This window comes from Zonotrichia albicollis, chromosome Z (assembly GCF_047830755.1).
Source record: "Zonotrichia albicollis isolate bZonAlb1 chromosome Z, bZonAlb1.hap1, whole genome shotgun sequence".
Classification (NCBI taxonomy): domain Eukaryota; kingdom Metazoa; phylum Chordata; class Aves; order Passeriformes; family Passerellidae; genus Zonotrichia; species Zonotrichia albicollis.
The window spans coordinates 30394332-30418998 of NC_133860.1; the positions used below are offsets into that span (position 1 = coordinate 30394332).

Below are 24667 nucleotides of genomic sequence, written 5' to 3' on the forward strand. Positions count from 1 at the left end.
ACACACTGGATGTCAAACATTTTTTCAGTGACCACCAGATGCTTGAACTGCCTTGTGCGAGAAGTCACTACCCTATAAAAGGACAAAAAAATTGAGAATGAACTCTAAATGAACTACAGATACAAACCTCATCTTTTGGAAGCATGCAGTGTTAAACTGCTTATTTTAGCAGCAATATTTTAAAAGCTAAAACAAAAGAATATTTGCTGCCTGTTAAATCTTTTACAAGCTAAATGTTCTACCCTGGGCTTATAGACTTCATTCCATGTATTTCTGCGTCAAAATCTGTCAAACATTTTTCCCTCAATGTTTATTTTCTGCATTTTTGCCCAGTCTGTTCATAGTAATCACCTTCCCAGAAGTCAGATGACATATTACATATGGGTCATTTAGCGTAGCATTATCACAAATTTAACATGTGGATACTGAGTAACATTTTTGTTTAATTGTAAGAATAGGATTTTAGTCTTCACTTTCTGTCTTCCTATGAATGTAATCCATACAACAAAAATACAGCTAAATAACACAAAAACTAGTCTGTGCAATATGCTGTGGTTAACTGTGTGGTAAAATGTTCACTACTCAACAGTTTGGTGGGGTTTCCTCTCTTTAGTAACCAACAGTGGACTTTTTTCTAGGTCTAAGAGGAACATTAATTGCTATGATTAACAATTTTGTTAACTTAATTTTAAAAATTTAATTCTAATTTTTTGAAAGTACCAAACCTTTTGAAAAATTTGTGCAATTTACAAGGATAATTGAAACTGTGAAAGAGGTTTTGTAAAAATGGGTATGTGAAGCAGGGAAAGTGAGCTAGAAAATGTGAGTAGTCTGTACCAAGTTCCCTGAGTACCTCTTTCTCTATTAATATCTGCCCACGACACACTTGGCACTGCGTCCTTTCCCCACTGATATGTCAGCTGCAGACCTTCTATCCATGAAAATTATTTTTATCAATTTGCCTAGTCAATGTCCCAGTGCACACAACCAACCCACAGATGTTCTGATAAAGCAGCTGCCTGCCAAACAGCACGTGTGACTCTGACTGGTAGGTTGTTATTTCTCTGGGTGTTTGCAGGCACAAAAGGTTCTGCATGCACCCACATCTTCCGATTTGCACAGCAGACAGTTCTGATCATGGGGACAGCACCAAAACATATTCAAGATGTAACATCTTCCCACTCTATTACAGACGAAAACCGTTTATCTGAGAAAGCTATGCAGTATTTAGCATTTTGGACAAGAACTTGATTTATACTCTAGAATCTCAGAAGATAAAGGTGTATTTGTATGTCTCGATGCGTATGTCTTGAATACGGATACCTGGAAGTCGGTGGAGCCAAGAAAGGACAGCTGGTAATAACAGACAAGAATTGTTGGTAATCACCAAGGATTGTTGGTAGCAACACAGTGTGAGAAAGAACAAGATGTGGCTGGAGAAGGCCATGTCGAAGTTGTGCAGCACTTTCTAGGACAAAGTTGTTCCAGTTTCTGGAGCACAACCCAGCACAGTACAAATGCAGGAATGAGGCTAACAAGTGGACATGGACTACAGGGGAGATCAAGACCACCCAAGCCCCCTTCCCTTCCCTTCCCTTCCCTTCCCTTCCCTTCCCTTCCCTTCCCTTCCCTTCCCTTCCCTTCCCTTCCCTTCCCTTCCCTTCCCTTCCCTTCCCTTCCCTTCCCTTCCCTTCCCTTCCCTTCCCTTCCCTTCCCTTCCCTTCCCGGAACCTTCCCTTCCCGGAACCTTCCCTTCCCGGAACCTTCCCTTCCCGGAACCTTCCCTTCCCGGAACCTTCCCTTCCCTTCCCGGAACCTTCCCTTCCCGGAACCTTCCCTTCCCGGAACCTTCCCTTCCCTTCCCCTCCATCTTATCCCTTTAGCCCACTGCAATGTGCTTACAGAGTAGGTCAGGAGCTGACATACCACTTCACACTTTTGCACACCTCCCCTGACTTTTGTCGTTCTGTTCAACTACAAGCATTTATGAATCTCAGCTACTCCCTTCCGCATAAGGGTGAAATGTCACATACTAGAATGCACCTTGAGCTCCAGGAATGCAATATAAAGCCTATTTTTGTAAAAAACCTAGGTCCATAAAGTAAATTAACAGCTAGCCAACACATCCCCGTTTTAAGGGGGAGCCGCATCGCACCTGAGGGGACTCTGTAAACAGCGGAGGTCGGCCGAGCCCACCCGCGGGGCAGGGGGGGATGGCGCGCCCCCTGCAGGGCCGGTAGTGGTACGCTCCGCGGCGGGGCGAGATTTCCCGCCTCGGCGGGCGCGCGTGTTCCCCTTAGGTGCCTGAGGGGCCGCGGTGTAGGCGGGGACCGGGAGAGGACGGGGAGCGCTGACGTGCCTGCTACTGAATAATTCCTACATTCAGTTAATGTCTCTCTCTCTCTCTCTCTCACTCTCTCCCTCCCTATATATACATGTTTTACTGCCATATGCAGCAAAAAAAAAGGAAAACTTAACTTTCAAAACGGGATCACCAGCTACAAGAGTTTCAAAAGTGATACTGGGGAAAGCATGGGTGGCAAGGGGTCAAAGAGGCGTTAAAGGAAGGTGTCACAGCAATCAAACCCACGATTTAAATCTCTAATTTTTTCCTCAGTGACATAAATACCGTTCAAAACAGGAGTGGGAGATTTGACAAAAATGCCTTTTGAAGACATAATGTGTAATAGTAATATGAACAAAAATAACAGTGATGAGTTTTCCTGCTGGAAAAAAATACAACATTAATAATACAACATCTTTTTTAATTTACTGTTCCAGTTCAGCAGGAGTTTTTGTACCCAGTGGTACTGTTGCCAAGTACTGAGCACATCCTGTCTCCAAGAAAACAAGTGATGCCATAGAATAAGGAAACACAAACAAAACACGGCAGCTCCCTGAATTCTATCCACTGTCTAAATGTGGAGAGTACAACACAGTTTTAAAAGTATAATGAAAAAAATGGCGATTGACAAACATAAGATACTGCCCATGATAAGGATTGGAAAAGTCAAAGGACCGACATTCATAGTGTACATTTAGATTATCAACTAACAGAATATTAGGATGGGTAATTGTTTTAAAAATTTGAGTGTTCTGAATACATATTTTAAACCCCAATTTGACAAATCGTTGCATTGTAGTAAGCTGTAAGTCATTAAGATTACTAATTAATTAAAAAACAGAACCCCCATTAATTTAACTAAGAAGCATTAATTTTTCAAAGTTTCCTATATTCTGTTAATTTAAAACTGTTAATGTAAAAAAATGAGCTTTGGCTTATGAATTAGTTTTAGTCTCACTGAGGAAGGAGTGGGCACAAGGAAAAAATATTAAACGCACAGAACCAATATCTTACTGCTTTGTTCAAGAAGTTACATATACACAAAAGCTTGTAAATATTGAATGACTAAGAAAATTACTCAGCTATGTAATTTTGGTTTCTGCTTAGTGTTGTGCATTTACCTATTTTTGCCTAACTGTACTGCAAGTATTTCTGTCTGGAAACTCATTCAGTTTCTGGGTAGTGAACACATTTTAACTTCTAGTTCATCTCTCTGATTGCAATTTTTTTATTATTTGTAAAAAGGCTGTTCACACATTTCCACATAGAAGTGGTGATTTTGTTTGGACCACATGGTTTACTAGTAGATATTGGAATTTTTGTCTCATGGAGCCTGATGTTGAGAAATAGTTTGAATATTTTTAGAAGCATTCATGTTGTGTATTTCATATCCATCTTGCAAATACATGTTGAAGATGCTGTAAGTAGAATTTACAAAAATAGGGGTTATGTTAAAAATCTGGAACTATAGGGGTGCCTTTCAAAATACTGTCTTTTTATTCTGCAGCAAGGTTTATGTGCCTATCCCTGATTTAACACTTGTTGTTTATAAGAAAATATGTAAGTACCTTTAAACCTGAGTAGCCAAGTATTAGAGCATCTACACAGATAAAAGATGCTGAATTAATATGTGCCTGGTGCATTATTCTGTCTATGGAAGTGGATCCAGATTAACTTTTTTAATTACATCAAACTTTCCAAATTCAGCCACAATATATCAGCTTGGCAGGTATTGTTTGGGCTTTCTGACATTCATTGTATTTCCCAGAAATGCAAGATCTTAAATAGACTGAAGTTTATCTTCAATGCAAAAATAGTTTTAATTTTAAAAAAGAGTCTTCTTTGTTATTCTTACATTTTTGCCTTAGATTTTATGTTGTGTGAATGATAAATATATTAATTTATAGATTTTTTTTACATATATCTAGTCATCATTTGATTATACGATCCAGAAATAAATGAATCATAGTAATGAAGAAACTATGAAAAAAAACAGTATAGTGAACCTTGATAAGCTTTTATCTGACTTCTCAGAGATAGAAAAGGTAAGTGAAGAAGGTAAAAAATGTTGAGACTGCCACCTATAATTATTGTGTGACATTTTCAAATTTTTTTTGAAAATGTTAAGTTGTATCAGATTACTGTTATGCCTTGTAGTACGAACTTCCTTTGGAAAGCTCTTTGTATTGACTGTATCCTGGAGACATAGGAGTGGACTCTGAGTGAAATATGAGAAGCCTTTGTTTCTGTGCTAGGATTTTAATCATCCAGAGGCCAAATTGGCTTTCTTACGAAGACTCTGGAAGACGATGTTGAAGATTAACTGCATTGCACTGCTTTCATAGAATCACCAAATCGTTTGGGCTGGAAGGGACCTTATAGACCACCTAGTTCCAACCTCCCCTCGCTAGACCAGATGGTCTAATGCTGGGGTATCCTTTCAGAAGTTGTTCCTTGTCCTAGAGAAATGTCATTCCCTTATCAGGAGCACGAATTCCTACATTCCATATGCATTGATCTTCCTTTATCTTATGTGTGGGTCATTTCTCAAATGATTGACCCTCTGACGAAAATCAGTACTGCGTTTCGTTTAGACTGATGTTGATCAGCTTTCTGCTGATTCCTGGTCAGCAAATCCATACTAGATGTAGTATAAAAAGAGCACCTGAAATAAATTTAGCATTTCTCTTGGAATCAACTTATTATACCAGTTCCTATTCCCACATATTGTTCAAGTTGTTGCTCTGCAAGAGTGTTGACAGCCTCATATGCAAAGCAGTAGAAAGAACCTTGCAGGGGATTGACCCAGACTCTGGGCTATATGACTGGGAGGAAAATAGTTTATAACTCGTTATGTAAGTCAGCATTCTTAGTTCTGCAGGGTAAACTTGGAACAGTAAAGGATCTCAAGTCTAGTATCATTTTTCTCTATAAAGGAATATCCTGAATGGGAAATATTACAGGCTTGGACTGCAGTATTGTGGAATTGTTAAATTTTTTATTCACTTAAAACTCAAAACTTAAAACATGTTAATATAATGTTAGTCTCTCTCCAATTTTCTAGAAAATATCAGAAATCAGTGATGCAAATAACCTACTGATTCAACAGCTGGAAAAATGTAACAGATTGCTAGCATTAAGCCAATCAAAGGAGGAATCAGTAAAAGAGGGTAAGTTACTTTATTAGATAGGTATGATTTTTGCATGTATTCAAGAAATTCTGAGAGATATTTCCATTCTTTTCAGCCATAAAAAAAAAAACATGGGAAAAATGTGGAAAAAGCAGTAATGTCTAACCCTGAATGGTAATGAAATCCATCTCATAGTAAATACTAATATTTGTACTAATTTTATGAGGATTCAGACTGTTCAATGGATGCTAATAAAACTTCATTTACCATTTATAAGTTGGAATTTCAAGTCTATATTCATAATGAAAAAGTTGTGAAACAAAGGAGGAATTACAGGGAAAACTATGAAATTAAGATTTGTTTTATTCTAGAAATGTTTTCAGGTGAGTATTTGAAATGAGAAACAATATCTAGTGCTTAGCATGGATTTGTGGTTGCTTATTCTTCTGTAGTTTGTAAAGTAGCAGAAATGTGCATCTTTTGTGGGACTTCCATCTCTGGGAAGTCAGCCTGCTAAAAGTTGGGAAGCAAGGTAGGAATAAACTTAGTTTCACACAGGAGGGAGATTACCAGTCAGGTTTTATTTCAATCTTCACTAGGACTTGGATAATTTAGCATAATCAGAAATTGAGCATGGAAACTGAGCTATTGAGTGAGTAAAGTTTGCTTATGATGATAAATCTCTTCAGATAGACCAAAAACTCATGGTACAAGATGACTGGGGAGATGGAGACCAGTAGCAGCACAAATGGGAGGCATTTTTTATAAACAATGGTTGATGTTAGTTGGCTGCTTTTCAGGAAAGAGGTCTTGGTGTCCTCTAAACACTTCTCATAAAATATTTTTATTCTCTTAAAATATTTGTATTCTCTTAAAATATCAGTAGACCAAGAAGCAAACACTGTGGTAGGCAGGATGATGAAAAAAAAGAGAAATAAGCATTGTGACTCTGTAAGGTCTGTGATTTTTATATCATGTTCTGGTCCACACATCTCAAGATAGACAATAGCACAACTAGAAAAGGTAACAGGGAAGGAGGCAAGGCTTGGTGTTGCTAGGAGGGAGCAAGGTACAAGGAATCAGCACCTACTCTGTAACAAAGACCATGGATGTAGGGGCTTAACCGTGCAAGGCTCACTCCCACTGTGCCTGTGCAGGCTGGCCCAGCGAGGACTGCCACGGTCAGCCAAAAGTGTACATTAAAACACAAGTCTGTACTGATGAGAGTGACTCCGGAGCCTGAGTCAGAATGGAGTTCAGAAATGGTAACAAACGCCAGACATGGCCCAAGGATCTCTACTTAGTCCCAAGTGAAGAGGCAGATCTGATGTCAAGCCAGAAAATCACTCCCTAGGTCATGACTGGGGTCTAGTGTGTGCCTGTCACACAACTGCAGCATGGGCCAAGGGCAAAAACCTCTGTTTACAAGCAGCTCCCATGGGAAGAAGGGATGGCTGTTTCTGAATCTGCTCCAGCCTTTTTTTCAATGTCACCATCTATACTCTTTCTGAGATGGCCTTGTGTCCAGCCAAACACTCAGAAGGTGCATGGGGGAAAATGCACCTGGGGCTTTCACAAGTTTGGTCACAATTTTGGGACATTTGAGGGAAGACTTGTTGGCTGGGAATTTTTCAGCCAAGATAAAGAATAGAGCTGATATGACTCATAGCTGTAAAATTGTGAATGGCACAGAGAAAGTGACTACAGAATAGAATATTCATTTTCTAATGTAATAAAAAAAATAGATGGAAATAAAACTTGTATATTGACTTAAAGCTAACAAAAGGAGGAACTTTGCCACACATTACAAAATAAAGTTAAATCAGTTCCACAGAAGCCTGTGCATAACAGAAGTATATATTAATTAAAAAAAAATGGAAAAAAATTAAAAACAACAAACTTTTAAACACAAAGACAGCATCTCTCATTGTCCCCCTTCATTCTCTGTTTGGGAAGTTGAGAGGATGTACTAATGATAGCATTTATCTGGCTTTTTTTTCATCTTTCCTGAATTATCTCATAGTGTGTATTGTGAAGTGGCATAGTGAAGTGGATGGAACTTTGGCTTGAGTCAGAAACACTAGTTTCTCTGTTAAGCACAAAAGTCAGACAGTGCAGGACAGTCACTCGGAAAACAGAAGAGGCTTCTTTATTGATGAAACTAGAAAGGAGTGGGTTGATATAAAACAATTTGTAAAAAAGGAAAGGAAAAGTTGGACATAAAGAAGAAGTAATTCTTACTATAGAACCTATGATATAAAAGGTAGCAGAGAAAATGAAAGAGACAACTTAGGAAACCAGAGCTGCTGGGATGACTGCAACTAGAGGAATGGACTGAAAACAGATCAAAGTCAGAAGAGAGATTTGAGCTTTGTAAACAGTATTGCCTCACTTTCATGAGATAAGAGAGAAATTATTTGTTGAGATAGTTAACACTGATGTAACTGAAGAGAACAGGCTCTGGAGCTTCTTTTGAAACACAGGACGAAAAAAAGAAGCATGGGTGGCAGAAGTCCAAGTAAAAATACCAGAGCAATCAGCCTGAAATATGAACTAATGTTTCAGCAACAGGGATAGTCAGGAAAAAACAAACCTCAACAATATTGAAGTCATAGAAATAGTGCTGATATAGACAGGAGACAGAACTTCCGTAAGACAAGGATCCTGGTCAATGAGTAAGAGTAATTGCAGAGATATTAGTAACATTGACAAAAAGAAGTGAAAAGCGGGAACTTGGAACAGTGTGAGACATCCAAGAGGTGATTCTGAAAGCTATTTGATGATAATGAAGTAAAATATGAGTAAGACACCAAAGGGATAGGATTTATTTAGAAATAAAGACAATTATCACAGCTGCTCTGTTAGGTTAAGTTCAGAAAGGTGGTGGAGTCTCCCCCACTGGAGCCATTCAATCTGGGTGCAATCCTGTGCCGTGTGCTCTGGGATGGCCCTGCCTGAGCAGAGAGGTTGGGCTGGATAACCCAGTAAGGACCCTTTCTGTGGTTCTGTGATTCTGTGAGTCTGTACTTACCAGTAAGGTAAACTACTAGATTAATGCGCTTACCAATACGGTAAACCCTTCAAATATCAGGACATGAAATGCTTGTAAGTTTATTGTTCTGAACTGTATTCATTATTGGTGCTTATAAAGTAGAGTTTCAAAAAAATCTTGGACAGAAAATTGACATAAACTGTAGCAGAGACTATCACAGGAACCTTCAGGAAAACAGTTAACATGTTACTGGAGATGAGCAGAGCCTGTGAATAGTAGTGATGACATTAAGAGTGTTTCAAAAAGATGTGAAACGCTGGTGTAGTGATTATCAATTAGTAAGTCTGTAACATTTCTAAACTATTTTTATTTTTCTTTTTGCAATTAATAGAAATGGTCTTTGCGCCTTTATTAAATTGACACTGACCCTTCAAAAGAGGTAATAGCATATGTGGCATTCAGAATCAGAGTAATACAACTTTTGCATCTAATAGTTAAATTCTTTATAAAAACCTTTGTCAAAAGTCTTTCCTAGAACTGTTCAAGGTAAAAGGAGATTGGAAATTCTGAAAAAAAAGACAAAGGAAAAAAGAAAACACCTAAAAATCAAGGGAGAGGGCAGTGAAACACTTATATCCAGGATAACATGGAAAAAAGAAAGGCAGATTGGCCTGCATATACACTCTCTGAAAGGTCATAAATTAATCATTTTCTGTTGATACATTCTTTGCTAAAAAAAGATGAGATTCAAGAAACCAGTTTTGTTTTGTGTTCTTAATTGCAGATCCATTTTAGACAGATACAAGTCTGACATCTTTATTTTCTACTCTTAAACCTTTTCTGTGGTGGCTAAATAGACTCTTGTGATGCTACAGTTCTGAACTAAATTCTAATGTAGTTTTCTAAAAGAAAGCACATTTTTGTCTGAAATAGTTAAGGAGGTTCTATTTAGCATCTTCAGGGCTGCGTATTTTTTTATTTGGCATTTCTAAGGCGTTAAAGGAAAAAGTGGTTGATGTAATTACCCTATTAAAAAATCAATTATAAATACAGATGAAGACTTATGCTGTTCAGTCTTTCTTTATGTAGGCTTGCACTTAAAAAGTTGTGATTCTTTTTAAAGACTAGCTGCTGCTCTACTGTTGACTCAGATGTCTTTCCAAATTGTGCATGAATTACAAGCATCTGAGTTAATTTCCATACATTTTCAAATGGGAGGAAATTTGTAGTACAACTAGTTGGTACAGACGGGCATGCTGATCTCGTCATTCCGACTGTGAATAGGGTTTTTCCGCAGTTGCTTTCGATCCGGCACAGGAACTGAGGGGCAGGCAATGTTTCTGTGCTGCTCGTGCTCCCTCTGCTGTGTTTTTTTGGAAACACGGAACGGAAAAAGGTATCTGGCTAACGTGCTCGGCTGCATGAAAAAACTTGATGGAAGATTAGGCCGACGGTCAAAAAGACTGAGTGGAAAACTGAACCTGTTAGCTGGGATCTTAATTCATCTTCCTCACTTGTAATGTAGTCTTCAGCTACATTATATATGATAGACAGTTTTCAAAAGGGCTTTGGTTTGATAAGATGAATAACTTCTTTAGCAAACTTTTATGTGTTGTGGAAATGAAAAGCCGTTTAGGAAACATAGTGGTCCTCAGCAAAGAGAAAGAGAAGTTTTAAAAGTAAGCAACCTCTGTTGTAGAGCCTCTGCTGTTCTCAGTCTTTAACAGTTTTGTGACTCTACTGATAAACTTACAATGAACATAAAGGATAAAAGTCATATTAATGAAAACTAAATCCTGTATTACAGGAAGTACACGTGGTGTTTGAATATTAAAAATTCAGTTTTAAAAATAAAATTATGAAATACAGCTGTGTAAACTGATAAGAGCTTGCATATATAATTCTGTTGTATAAAATGAGATAATGAACAATAGCACATATTCTGAATCTCTCAAAGCTTATGTTGAGCCATAAGATGAATGTTATATGCATCAAGAAAGGGGTAAAAAAGGGGTGAGAGACTGCAATGAGTGGATTCTCTTGGTCTTGTTGAAAAGAAAATTGGCAAAGAAATACTGTCAGGAAAACAAGTCAGTTTCATTAAATACATCAAATTGCTGGAAGGCTGATATGGAAAACTTCTAGTATTGCCCAGAAAACAAAAAGATACTTGTTTTCTGACTAGAAACAAACATTTAATACTTTTATGAAATTGTTTGTATTGCTTCATAAAATTGATTTTAATCAATCATCAAACTAAAAGCTAAAATTAAGCACTAACTACATAATAATAATCTATGATCTCTACAGTCAGTAAAAAGACTTAGAGTAATATTTAATGAAAATTATTATAAAATATTTGATAAAATTTTGTGAACAAAATGTAAATTTGCAAAGACACTATTCAAAATACTGGGTCTTTAATTTCTTTCAGAGTGCAGTGCTCTACAGAATGTGATAAAGGGTCTAACACAAACCATTGAAAACCAGTGTAATGTGAAAGGTAAAGGCAAAAAATGCTATTTTATATATACGCTGTACTGTAATTTCGAATGAGCAGGCATTTAATTTTTTCATTTAACTATACAGAATTTTTTCAGACACAGAAACTTACTGGCAGGCAAAGAGAAACAAAAAATTATTTCTTAAATCAATCGTGTGCAGTAATAAATGTCTATTGCCATTATTGCCATAGTTTACTTAGTAACTGCCTCCGGGAGGTTATTTTAATCAATTGTTGTGCTTTAAATTCATTGTAGCATAACACAGGCAATTTTACAAAAGGTGAGAAAGTATCAGTCAGCTGTTAGATTGTAGACTATTCAAGTGTTTATGCACAGTTTTTATCACTGTGTTAAACCAGCGTGTCTTAATTATTAGTATATAATGTTATTAAATTTATTGCTGTTATCCACATTGACAGCTATTGCTGTTATTGCTGCTATCCGCATTGACAACTACTCATTTTTACTTGAAAAAAAATGTTTGCTATATTTTTATACTGCAGCTCAGTAGCACACCATGAAGTTAATTCTATAATGATTATGCATTCAAGGCATATTAACATATATAAATAAACCTCTAGCATTGGAAGTATATGGATGTTTTTAATACTTGAATTGATACTAATAATTTTTTAAAATCTATTTTCTTTAAATTATGTGTTTGCATAGTTTTCTGATTTTTGGGAAACAGGTACTTAAGAACTTTCATCTTCTCATCTGAATCTGTTGTAGCCATGATAATTGTCTTTTATTTTCTGAGTCAAAGAACTTTGCATCTAAATTTTCCTGAATGCATCATTTATCAGAAGACTAAAGAAAGTTCTAAGTAGTAATACCAAGTAAATGTTATGATTAAACCTAAACTATGATTTTTCTTGTTAAAAAATGGAAACAGACAGTATGTGGTTCTGTAATGATGATTATGTCTACAAAAATAGTTCCTCAAAGTTCAGCAAAGTCAAAAAACACAAGTAATTTCCTTATTCCTCTTTCATGCTAAAGAAATTGTCAAAATGTACTTTGTAGTGTACCATATAGTTTTTGTTTATTTAGATGAAAATGATAGACTGAGGGGAACCATTCACATCTTGGAAGATAAATTAAAGACTTGTGAAGAGGTATGTCACAAATTATCATTCTTTAGGTAAAGGAATAACACTTCATCTCTATTATGCTGTATATCTTTTTGTCTAGTGGCTGCTATTGGTACTCTTATTAGTGCTCTTCTGTTAATATTTTTCATGTGTAAAAAGAGAAGGATTGTTCTCATAATAGTTTCCATGTGAGAAGGTGTTAGAAGAACTAAGAGGTCAAAATTCCTTGGTGCTGAGAACTTTGGCTCAATTTAAGATGCACTCAGGGTTTTTTAGCTGTATTTAGCTTTAAATTCAAATTCATCTTCATCATTCTAATCCCTTGCACTAAAAAAAAATTCATGTGGGAGTAGGGTTTCCACATCGAAGATGTCTGGTTGCGCTGCCAGAGAATCAGGCGTGGTCTGAATTTTGTCCAGTTTATTGAGGAATAAATATTACAAAGATTGTAAGTCTCTATTTCTTATCTGTACCACATAATAAATTCCGTATATGATCTCTGTACTTTGTATCTATGGCACTCATTTTTGCAAAGGAGGTAAAACCAGCAGCACTAGTCATAGCTCTCTGTTTTCATAGTTCTCCGTGTGGAGAGTGCAGATGTGTTATCTGTTTGGGATCAGGAATCTCACTGCTGATTTCCTTTGCCTGTGTTTGTGCTATAAGTTAAACTTAAACATTAGTACCAGTAGAGCTATTATCTTGCCTGTTCAAGTAAAAAATGAGTATTGCCTTCTGAAGGATGTGATAAACTATTATTTCACCCATTAAACACATATGAGCATGGTGGGACTTCCTGGTGTCATTCTGAAGGCGCCTGACCACGTTCCCGTATCCTGATCCCCAGTCAATGACTGCCTTGGTGAGTGTCCCCAGGCACTGCTCTGGTGAGTGGCCATCTTGTCAGAAGGCTGCAACAAGAGCTTTGGAGTCAGCACCTCAACAGTGGCAGCTACAGACAATTCCTTGAAAATTCTGGAGTCCTTACTGGAGTAAATTTATAACTGGCATCTTCAAACTTTGAACGTCAGTGGCAGTAGCATCACTGCTGCTGGTATCACTGATGTGGCTCCTGCTGCCAACATGGAATTGTGGAATTCTTTGTGCAAGCAATACTAACAAAACACACACTTGAATCATGCAATCCTTGAGTCAAAAACCCACAAAGCGTTTTTGTTGTCCCTTAGCTAACTGCATCGTGTCAGATCCTGTTCTCTGGAAGGGAATATTACCTCTCCATTTGCCTGTTCTCCTAAGAAGTACAGTTTCCAATTTTATATTAACAAATAGCTGTAATACAATGAAATCTGCTATGTTTTTAATCTGTGGACTCCAGCCAGACTGTGTAAGTAATTGGGCATTTAAATTTACAAGACTGAGGATAAAACAAGTACTGAATTATACAGTACTGTATATTTTTACATGATGGTTGTGCTTTGCAGAAGGCTAAGAGCACAAAAACTGAAAGATCTTTACAAAACATTTTACCTCCACAGGAGTATAAGGATCAAATTGAGAAACTCATGACAGAAATTAAAAACAAAGAGGAAGACCACAAATTAGAAATAATACAGCTGAACTGCGATACAAGGAAAAAATGTAAGTTCTCTGAAGACTGAACGCTTTAGCAATGGGTAAAACATACTGTCACCTGTAGATGCTGTGTTTTGTCTAGGATAAATATGAGTTCCACTTCTTGGTGGAAACATGTGAATGCTAGAAGTGGGCAGTGTTTAATGCAATTTTATCTTCGATGAAGAGGGCAGACAGTGGTAATGAAGCAATAGTACAGCAACACGGGATGAGCAGAAACTCCCAGAGAGTTAGAACAAATGCTGGGAATGTGGGCATAAAGATCAGAAGGAATGAAATTTTGAGTTAAGTGTCAACTGGAACTTTTGAACTGTAAGCTAGATTGCTGTTTGAATCTTCTATCTGTGTTCAGGAGAGTAGAACATTATTTTCATAAATAAATAGTGCTTCAGTGAGGAAAAAACTGATTCCTATGTTCATTTGCTCCATTAGAGATATAACCTTAAAAAGTAGGATTTTTTTGGTCATCCATATGGAAACAAGGAAAGTTTTTGTAAATTATATGCCTTTTTTAAAAAGACACCATCTTACTGATGTCTTTTTAAAAGGACAGTGTGGTTTTCATATAGTTTCAGTATGGTTTTTGCTTGAATTGTCTTCCAGTGAAATACCTGATGTTTACCTGATGTTCAGGAAAGTTTTTAAATTTGGAAAATGATGTTAATTTTTCATCTATATTATTTCATCTATTATAATAATAATTTTGGTGTTACTGTGTTGCTAGTTGAAGAAAAAGAAATGGAGTATAGAGAAGAGAGAGAGAAAAAAGAACTGGAAATATTAGAGCTAACTAGACAGCTGAAAATTCAAAATGAAGAGAAGCAGAATGAAATAATTAAACTGCAGATAGAGGTATGCATTACAAAGCTGACTTAAAGATGAACTGGGCATTGGGTAAACTTCAAAGAGACTGTGTAGTGAAAAAATATTAATTAGTACTTAACAAAGTAATATGATGGAATCTAGAAAACTTAATTATTTATTGTCTTTATGAGGATCAGTGGCAGGTACTCCCTTCCACAATGGTAACTGACTCCTGCTCAGGAGTCAAGTTCCACCTACTATGTAGGGAGACTGAAGGTGGCTCTCTTCTTGTTCCAAATTAAATTACTTAGAAACAGTTTTAGATTTTGAGCTATTAGAAAATGCAACAATGTTTTCTGCTTAACTTTCTTGGTTTTAATTTCTGAATGGTGAGAATAGATATATTTTAAAATAAAATTCAAAAAAATTTTCTAATCCTGCAGAGATTTAAGAGAGAGCATTCAACATGTATCTCATTGCTCTTGTTTTAAAACACTCTCATTAAAGAAAGAATTAAGGAAATACGTCAAACCTTTCACACAACAAAAAAGAAATAAGATGTGGCAGTGTTCAGGCTGACTTGTCCTTGGAACGTAAGAGAAGAATGATTGTTCTGAAGGATATTAGCACCTTCTGTATTTTCTCCTCCTGTAGACATGTGGCTGAGAAGCCTTCAATTTTATTCTTTTTTTCAGAAGCATCTTTTTTATCTACATGGTTTTAGTTGATCATGTTTGTACTACTTTTGCAAAACTTTGAGGCTTTTTTAAAAGAAATACAGTTTGTAACTGCATTCTTTTTAAAGTAAATATAAGCAGCCTTGTTTCTCTAGACTTAGTAGAAAGGCTTACTGCTACTACTCTCAGGTAAAAGAACGCAATTAATAAAAAGTGAAAATTATGCTTGACATATTTAATATACCTTCCCCTGCCCCCATTCATTCTCACCGTTTTGTCTTTGCCTGATTCTTTCAGTTCAACGCTAAATTGGCAAGAGCTCAGGATAAGACCACCAAGTCCTTTTCAGACGCCTCAGTCTTGCCACAAAGTATCTACCGAAGGGTAGGTGCTTTCATAGGGTGCCGCACATAGATACTGTTCCAGGATGTTTGAAACAGGATTCCCGGGGGTTTCTCCGTGTGCTCTCTCCCACACACCCCTCCCACCTCTCCATAACACAATTCATAGAATCATGGAATAATTTAAGATAGAAAAGGCTTTTAAGATCATCAGCTCCAACTGTCATGGCTCTTGACATACTGATACTACTGCAGGAAAGCAACAATGAAGAGCAACATGTGAGGTTGTTTTTCTGCAGAATTGTTAACCTGGAAACTTAGATCTGACATCAGTGACACTGATATAATACTCTGCATATGCTTGGGGTTTGGGGTTTGTTTGTTGTTGGTTTTTTTGGGTTTTTTTTGTAGGCTTAAAACTTTGGGATGGCAGAAAAACAGGATTCTGGGGAAATAGTTTTTGTAATTTTGTGATACAAAATACTGAGGAAAATATTCTTATTAGAATATATCTTACTTGCAGTAGCAAAACACATTGTTACATAATTTTATGTGATGTTTAAGAATGAAGCCTTTGCCTGTACTTTTACAGAAGCTGCAGCATCTCCAGGAAGAGAAAAACAAGGAAATTGAAATTCTAAGAAACACCATAAGAGATTTGGAGCAACGTCTTAATAAAGGTCAAGACCTGCCCTTCAAACGGAGGAGATTCTGACTAAATGACTTGAAGTATTTCAGTGTTTCCAATTCTGCATCTCAAAATAAAAACAAGATATGAAGAAAGTATGTTTTATTGAAAACACTCTTGTCAAACATTCCAAAGGCATGCATTCTGTATGTATTCAAAGCTACTCTCTTGCTAATCAGCATTCACAATAAAAAGGTTCAGGTTTTGTAGGAGTAGTAATTTCCCTATTAAACCATCATTAATTATGGTGTATGCTTTCATAGCAGTTTTCTTTTCATGAATATTCTCTTCTTCATCCAGGATCCTTCAAACAACTGGATTTACTTCCATTCAGTTAATCAAACATTAGGAATGCTAGTCTATAGACAGAGAAGTGATACAAGTTTAAGTGGTATATTTTGTTAATTGATATGGATTGCTAATTGGTACAGATTTATCAAATTCAGCACTGTTATAAACAAAGATCAACATTACACCAAGATTAAACTTGTTTCATCCCACCTTCTTTTTGATTCTGACTCTCAGTTGTTGACGCTATTTCTCACTTCAGGATGATCTAATTGATTCAGTAGGATTTTACGTGCTGTAGCAGTATGTATTAATGGACACTCTTATTGTACCTAAGAGCCACAAAGCTCTTAGCTTTGTTAAAAAAGCTTTGTCAAAGTTAAGTATATCAATCTGTTACTTAAAAATAAAGCAGTTACTGTCTATATATTACATTTTTATGTGGAATTATTCTGTCACATTGCTTAGGAGTAAGTTTTGCTTGTACATGATTTGTATCCCCAGGTTAGGAAAAAAAAAAACAAACTTCAAATCTATTGTCTTCCTAATGAAAAATGATTAAAGTATCTGTCTTGGTTTTCTTCTGTTCTTGATTGCAAAACATCAGACAGGAGCCCCTAGGTCATAGTTTATGCTCCTGTCCTCACAAATGCAAGCAGAATGTTAGAAGAGAAACAAGAAAGACAAATTAATCGAGAATGCAGACACCTTCCCAGTGGAACTGAAAAACAAACTAGGGGTCAACCAAATTCCTTTAGATTATGAAGATTTTCACTGATGGAATTAGACAGATATTCAATCATTCTAAGAGCGCTGCTCTAAAAATACCCTTCTTTGCAATTTTCCCATACCTGTCAGCACAATTTTGGATTTGGGGCAATAAAAACACTTAATCTGTTCATTTTTCTGCTCTTGCAAGTATATTAACTGAGCTAGTGTGACTCCCTTTTTTCTGGAAGGTGCTTAGTTTGTTTTTCAGGATCAATTCCTTGCCTTTTCCTGTCACTGTCAGGTGTCACTAGTTTCACTTGCTCCTGCTGGTGATGACTGTCAGGCAGCAGAGAGCAGACGGCACTGTCAAGACTCAGTGACATCCTCTGCTGCCAGCTGCCCGTGTCACCTGCAAGAATTTGGTAGTGCTCCGCGACACTGTCAGGTGACAGAATTCCCTAGCTCTTCAAACAGAAGGTGTCGACAATGACAGGATCAGCTACCAGAGGTAGAGTCTGATCCTGTCTGCCAATTTCAGGTTAACTGGTTTTTGCAGCTGTTTTTCCCTTTCTTTCGTAGTTTTTTATCTTGTGGAATTTCCACAATTTCTCCTGGAGGGGCAGTGTCTATGTGCTCCTGACTACCTGTCTGATCGTGTCTGTGACGGCCAAACAGCCTGTGGCGCCAGGCGCTGTGAGGATGATGTCTGTCCGTTTCAGCAGCAGCCTGGTGGCTCTCGTGTTTGGGATCGCGACTGCCCTGGTGGTGGTGGCGGTGGTGGTGGTGTCCATGTCTGTGTGGGCTGCTCTGGGAATGCTGGTCTGTTGGCTCGGGTTCTATCTCTGACAGCTCTTCAACTGCTTTTTTAGTGATGTTTTCACAGACACCATCAATATCAGGTTCCTGCAAAACAGATGCTTGCATTAAATACAGGGCACTGTATTCAATTAAACTAGATGTAAAAGATTAACTGACATTTTTGCAGAGCATGAAAGACACTTTTAAGTTATTAGTGCTATTTTGCTGAACATATGAATATATAAATGAATATAGCCTTGTGCTCTCACACCACTGTCAACTAGACAGGGCTTTTTAGCAATTATAATTCCAGTAATTGCTAATAACAATTATTCTTATCCTAGATGCTACATCTGACCTGTCTATGGTCTACATTTAGCTAGAACACTGCACAATGGGATCAAAAACTATTATTTTCGTTGAACTTCCATGAAGTATATACATTTCTTGATAATCTTTAAAAGTATTTCTGGTCTTGAATGATTCACTAAAGAAAGCTACCCTTCTTTTATAGCAGTAACAATAATTTCTCACCTTGTATTATCACTTTTTTAAAATAAATCCTGTAGACTGTGTTTAAATGCAAACTACAATAAATAGTAACACAAACCAGCTAGAGTTTGAATCCTGGGTTTAAAAAAAATATGTACTTACCCATCCCACAAAATTAGAGCACTTAATTGCTTACTACCTCTATAGTTCTACAAACAGAATTACTCTCCAAGATTGCATTACATTTCTGACAATTACTTGCATTTCTATCAAGGACAGGAATTCAGATAGGCAATCAGTCTATTCAAAATCAAATATAATTTGCTTAGAAAAATGCTTAAAAGCTATCTGTCAAGATGCATGAAATATGTAAATTCAAAATCATATATTTTTTGATTAAACGCACTGAAATAATTTTTTAAATACCAATCAAATCCACTTTTCTATTATACACAGAATGAGACAAGAAAATACCATGTAAGAGCAGTTTCCACACTTGTTTTCGCAGTATGCAATCTTAATAGATTCTTCCACATATTGAAAATGCAGGAAGGAGTAGGGCATACCCAGATGATACACGAGACGGCCGCATCTAAGGAGAGAAAGGACTCTGTGGTTACAAATACCTACAACTAAATCTCTTTTCTTATGATCTCATTTTACTTGCACCAATCCACCCACACTGTACAGTTCCACAAGGAGTGTTTCTGTTCCAGTTCACATCCAAATCCAGTATCTTCCTTACAATGCTTGCCGGTTCACCTGCACTGGCCAGGATGCGAAGCATCATTTCTGGCTGATGTGGTAGCTGCACTGCCAGAAGCCTTGTCCTAGAGTGGCACTAAAGACTGGCAGAGGTGCACTTGTTACAGACCCATTCGATAATGAGAAGGGTTCTTCGCATAGTGGTCGCTGCACCCTAACCAGGTGTTTCTATGCAGCCTGACAGGTATTCTGACTGGGATGGACACTGCGGTGCACCTGCATTACTGATTTATTGTGCATGGGGGGATTGTTACAGTGCTTGCTTGCCTCATGTCTGCACTTGAGGGTTCTGATATGCCCTTGACTGAACAACTGATCTGCTCAGAGGAGCTGTAGAAAATGCAGAACCTGTACACATGGGCAGCTTGTTCAGTGCCAACACACAGTCCCCTGGCCTTAGCTCCCCACATGCAGACTGCACGTTTAGGACCAGCAGCAGGCAAAGCTTTTGTGGCTGAGGCACAATAAGAACAGAGATTCCTAGACCCATCACAGATCATGGCCAGGCTAGTGCTAAGCCAATTCATAATGTACACATACCCTGTGTGCCCAGAGCACAGACCTGGTCAACCTTCCAAATGCTCTGGGCAAGGTGTCTGGGCCCCCTCCCAGATGAAATACAGCACTGCTCTCTTTGTCTGTTGTATGACATCAGCCTTCCTGACTTGGGCATATTTGCTGCTGTAACATTCAAGATCATTCATTCCACTGCCAGCTTCATCCCACAAACCTCATGTAGCTAATTTGTTCAAATTCATCATATTACAGAAAAGGAGTAACTTTCTAACTATGTATTAAGCTTATTAGGTTTAGTATGAACTTGGAATGTTCATCACAGTAATATAAAGTAACAAGGATAGACATGTTTGAAGTGTAGGATTTTTCAATTAACTATCATCACATCAAAATCAAAAAATTGGGATTTCAACTACAGTTCCGGCTGGTGCTGCCAAAATATACCTGTGGAAGAATCCTATATCAAAAAGCAATTTTCTTCTGAAGTTTTAAGTTTTACCTAAAGTTTTACCTAATTTTTCCTTATATCTACATGGCATTTTCAACAACTCTCCTCAAAAAGTTTCCATGAGATAAAAGATTCTACTTTGACATGCATGGATGTAATGAAGTTATATGAAAATAAATATGCTACAAAAAAATGAACATGTTACCAAATTTTTCACTCACTTATGTTCATCTATATCCATGGCAATTATAAAGAAAACAAATATTTACTCAAAAATTACTTATGTAGAAGCAGATTTTGCTTTTGTAACTTTGTTTTTCCAGTAACTACTAGCGCTTTACGTAGTTCAGCTTAGAAGCTGAGCATGATGTCTTTGTTTTTTGCATATCAATGACATGTTATAGAGATTTGCAAATCATTACTCAAAATACATGAAAATATTTTCCCATGTTTGTCTGTAAGCACACACCTGTCATAGATGAGAAAGTCATCCTTGTTTCCATTTAAAGTAGTCCACACATCCTCTTGGTGCTCATCTTGCTGGTAGACAGTAATGTAGTCTGAAACACGTTCTTTAAGCAGGTGAAATTCCCTCTGGGATTGAGCTCCCTGATGGTTGACAACCACATACGAGATGTTGACCAATCCTTCATTCTCTAACTTTACTCGCAGGTCCTCCAAACTAGTGGGAATGTAAAGAAGCAAGACCATAAATCATTAGAGAATCATGAGATTTGACACAAAAGTTAATATGCTCCATCTTGCTTTTATTAGACCTGTATGATGTGGAGTTTCTTCCCTTTTGATTGTATTTTTCTTATGGAATTGCTCTAGAAAACTTTTATTTTTCAGCTATGAGACACAGTCTAGAATGTGGAAGATTCTTCAGTTTTTTTCTAAAATGTAAGAACCGAATCCAACTACTTTGAAAGCCAAACACAAAGCCCAGTTTTAACTTTGATGGAGCCACAGATGTTTTAAAATCAAATTCTTAATAAACTTGCAATGCCTATTATGATATGTAAGTGCAGCCTAGAGGGGCAAACTAAGGTGTTCTCACTGTAACTAAAATCCAAATCTGAAACTGGCACCATGAATTTTTAAACCAAAATAATTTCACAATTCCTAAATGAATCAAAGATAAGAGCTTTATGCAATTCCTGTTTGGCTCAGCTTGAAATTATTTTATGGCTATTGTTACTGTCATGATAGCTAATTATTTGCAAGGAGTAAGTTCTAGAAAATAGAGCACCCATGTCCCAGGTCTTGGATGAAAACCTAACACTGATGACTTCTTGAATGCTTCATCAATTTTCTGATAGGACAGTATTTACCTTAGCTTATGGATTTTTAAAATATATATTGGATGTCTGAACGTAGGCTGAAAAGTCACATTAAAAGCATATGTTTTAGTTTATTTTTTCCCCTACAGGTTTTACATAAGAAATCAGTGATCACAAATCTCTCTATTTCAGGTGATCTAACAATGTTAAAGAATTGCGATATTTCTTGGCTTCATCATTTTTGCTGCATTAATCATCTGTTGCTGTTTCTGTTGGGTGTGCCTATGGTTTGGGTTTCATTCATGTCAAGTTGATTATACTATTTATTATGTTGGAAAGCTAATTTGGAGAAGATGATCTGCCAGTCAGGAGTAGGTCAAGAGATAAAGGACCCTGCCCACTGGCACAGAACCCTTCTGCTGATAGTGAGCCAGGTCACTGGGTCACACATGCCAGCTGGGATGGTGGCATTTGGGGCAGCTAAAGTCCATCTGAGTGCGTCTGTGGCACTCTCAGCTGGATAACAAAAATCGGGACGAGACCCACGCTTACCTGGAAGCCTGCCGCAGGCACAATAATCAGCTGGCCTGGAGGAGAGCCACCACTGTCACCGAGCCCCTGGAGCTCCACATGGGGTCCTCCTCCCCAATACGCCATTCTGGGGCCTCCTGGCAGTTCTGGATCTCTGCCCCTCCTCCTGGGAGGAGACAGAGGGCCAGAACTAGCCCCAGACGTGCCCACATGGCTGGGCTTTACCTGACAAGAGACAAAACAAACAAAGTAAGGCCAATGCCTAAACAAAGTTCAAACTCTGAAATTCCCTTAAGAAAACAAGGCAGCATATTGGCTCCATTCAGGAAAAGAAAAGAAAAAAGAAAAGAAAAAAGAAAAGAAAAAAAGAAAAGAAAAAAGAAAAGAGAAAAGAAAAGAGAAAAGAAAAAAAGAAAAGAAAAAAGAAAAGAAAAGAAAAGAAAAGAAAAGAAAAGAAAAGAAAAGAAAAGAAAAGAAAAGAAAAGAAAAGAAAAGAAAAGAAAAGAAAAGAAAAGAAAAGAAAAGAAAAGAAACCCTCTGAGAATAAATTTGAGCTCTTTGTTTACTGCTCAATTTCTTTGGTTTTTCAGTAGAGCTCCTCTCTAATAGAGGCAAGTGTTTTTTCTTTGTGGTGCTTGAAAGTTTTTGTGGGTTTTTTTGTTACTGTGTTTGAACAGCTACAAAGTAAACATTCAGAATAACTGGAATTTTTTTCAGCGCTACTAATCTCTCTCTCTGTAATTTCTTTTTGACCATTTTTAACACTTCAGTGATTTTAAAGTGGCCTTGTTTCTTGTTTTTTTTAAATAAATTGTAGCAAGCTTGTTTATGTGAGGAAGAATCTAGACCAGTTCACTCCAGTAACAGATAATTCCACTGTCTTAAAAGTACATGCACCAACGGCGGATTTCAGTACACAGTAAGTGCTACAGAACATAGCAGAAAATAATAAAAAATACTTCAAAATTTTTATAAGTCAGTCTGGAGTATATGAATCCCATTGAGAAAAAAATATGAAGAAGTCAGGCACCAGAAACAATTTTGCAAAAATCAGAAATGGAAACTGAATTTCAGGGCTCCTCAGATCTTATAAAATCTCATATCCATACTTAGTTCAGTTATGTTTATGAAAATCAAAGCATATAAGAAATTCTATCATAACCTTTTCATTTTATTCCATTAACATCTCAGTTTTGGCTTAAACACATATTATCAAGAAATACTTAAAATTATAAAGTTGCTCCCCAACATGTCCTAGGTTGTGGAATTGTACAATTTCACCACTTACATCAAAGTCTGACAGTGACCACAAAGCAGTTTGGAAACAATAAATTCTGATTAATAATACATGTTCCATCCATCTTGTCATAGCCTAAAAGATTAATAATAATTGACATTTTGAAGCAAGAGTGATTTGTTGCTGTATTTGTGAAATCCAGCTGTGCCTGACAGTCCTTTCCCGACGTTCTAGGTAAAGTACTTTGAAGACTAAACTGCGGTCCAGTATATACCAACACAGCCTTTTTCCATTCTTTCCACACATCAGGAAAGCAGCCTGCCCTTATATCCATTATGAACACATGAGACTCTCATGACATTTTTATATCCTTCCTTGCCTTTCCAGCAGCCTTCTGCAGCACTGGCATGCAGCACCCAGCAACAGCTGTGTGCCCTGCAAGCTGCAGGGGAGCCATGTCCTGCCTTATACTTCTCTTCATATTTCAACTTTCCACTTAGTTTCCAATGGAAATTTCCACAGTCAGCCTTTTCAGCCAAAGAAACAAGCAAACACTCTGCCAAATCTTAAGTCATGAAGCTCTTTCACAGCAAACCCAGCACACTTACCCTTTTCTCCTCCCCCTTCTTGGCAGCTCTGCCTGGCTCCGCTGCAGAAGGAAACAGTGCGGGGAAAAGGGCTGTGGTATTTATATGGCTCTTGTTTATCTCACTTTGCAGATACAGTTCAAAGTTCAGGGAGCCTTTTCCGAATGACCCTGCAAGCAAAGGAAACCCCTTGAGCAAAAAGTACCCAAAATATTTCTCCATTAACTAATCCCAAGTGGAAACCATTTCTTGTGTATAATAGTGAAGCATTTTTACTATCATGACTTTAAATATTTTGTTATGCAGTTTGTCAGTCACCCCAGCCAGCTGGTGGTAGTGGTACAGTCAGAGGAGGGGGAAGGGCCGAGGAGTTATTTTCTGAACACAGTGGTAACCACAGTGAGGGGGGCAAGGTACTTCTCTATTTACAAAAACGCTGAGCTAGCAGGTTTTCTCTCATGTGCTTTATCTGATATTTGCCTTAGAGAATGTTGTGCTCCATCTGAGGGCATGTGCATACTGAGCTCCTTTGGCCCAGCTCCTCTTGGTTATATCATTCTGCTTTCAAAATTTTCTCTGTAGAACCTCCCAGTTCTTCAGTTTTATTGAAAGCTAGAGCCCAGAACTTCAGACATTTAATTCAATGTTGCTACACGAAAGCCATGAAGCTCTAGCTCCTGGCAGTAGGTACTTGAGCCACTATATTTCACTTTTATATTTTCTTAACCCCAGGATCACTGAGGTACCTATGGACATCCAGGTTTAACTGTTTCCCTACTCTCTTTCCTTGGTGAGAGAATTATTTATGCATGATGTTTTACTTCAACAGCAGTTTGCTCTGCT

At 37.3% G+C, this 24667-nt stretch overlaps 2 protein-coding genes across 2 annotated transcripts; one reads left to right on the plus strand and one right to left on the minus strand.

The window, feature by feature from the left end:
• Window positions 1–4302: 4302 nt before the first annotated feature.
• On the plus strand, window positions 4303–16809 carry CCDC152 (coiled-coil domain containing 152). The gene is made up of 8 exons (XM_005493711.4): window positions 4303–4389; window positions 5409–5514; window positions 10902–10970; window positions 12025–12089; window positions 13562–13664; window positions 14383–14510; window positions 15437–15523; window positions 16073–16809. The coding sequence occupies exons 1-8, from the start codon at window positions 4303–4305 to the stop codon at window positions 16193–16195; spliced, it is 768 nt and encodes a 255-aa protein (XP_005493768.1). The 3' UTR covers window positions 16196–16809.
• On the minus strand, window positions 16256–23997 carry SELENOP (selenoprotein P). Its single transcript, XM_005493710.4, has 5 exons — window positions 23846–23997; window positions 22022–22225; window positions 20656–20868; window positions 18932–19049; window positions 16256–18070 (listed from the first exon to the last, which is right to left on the minus strand). Exons 2-5 carry the CDS (start codon window positions 22210–22212, stop codon window positions 17420–17422), a joined length of 1173 nt encoding a protein of 390 aa, XP_005493767.2. The 5' UTR covers window positions 22213–22225; window positions 23846–23997; the 3' UTR covers window positions 16256–17419.
• Between the last annotated feature and the right edge of the window lie 670 nt (window positions 23998–24667).

What these genes read in the sequence shown, in the direction of transcription:
- CCDC152 (XM_005493711.4), top strand. Translation starts at nt 4,303, where the DNA reads ATGAATCATAGTAATGAAGAAACTATGAAAAAAAACAGTATAGTGAAC. An exon ending in AAACCAGTGTAATGTGAAAG is followed by an intron (nt 10,971 to 12,024) that starts GTAAAGGCAAAA and finishes TTGTTTATTTAG; the next exon opens with ATGAAAATGATAGACTGAGG. An exon ending in AATTAAAGACTTGTGAAGAG is followed by an intron (nt 12,090 to 13,561) that starts GTATGTCACAAA and finishes TTACCTCCACAG; the next exon opens with GAGTATAAGGATCAAATTGA.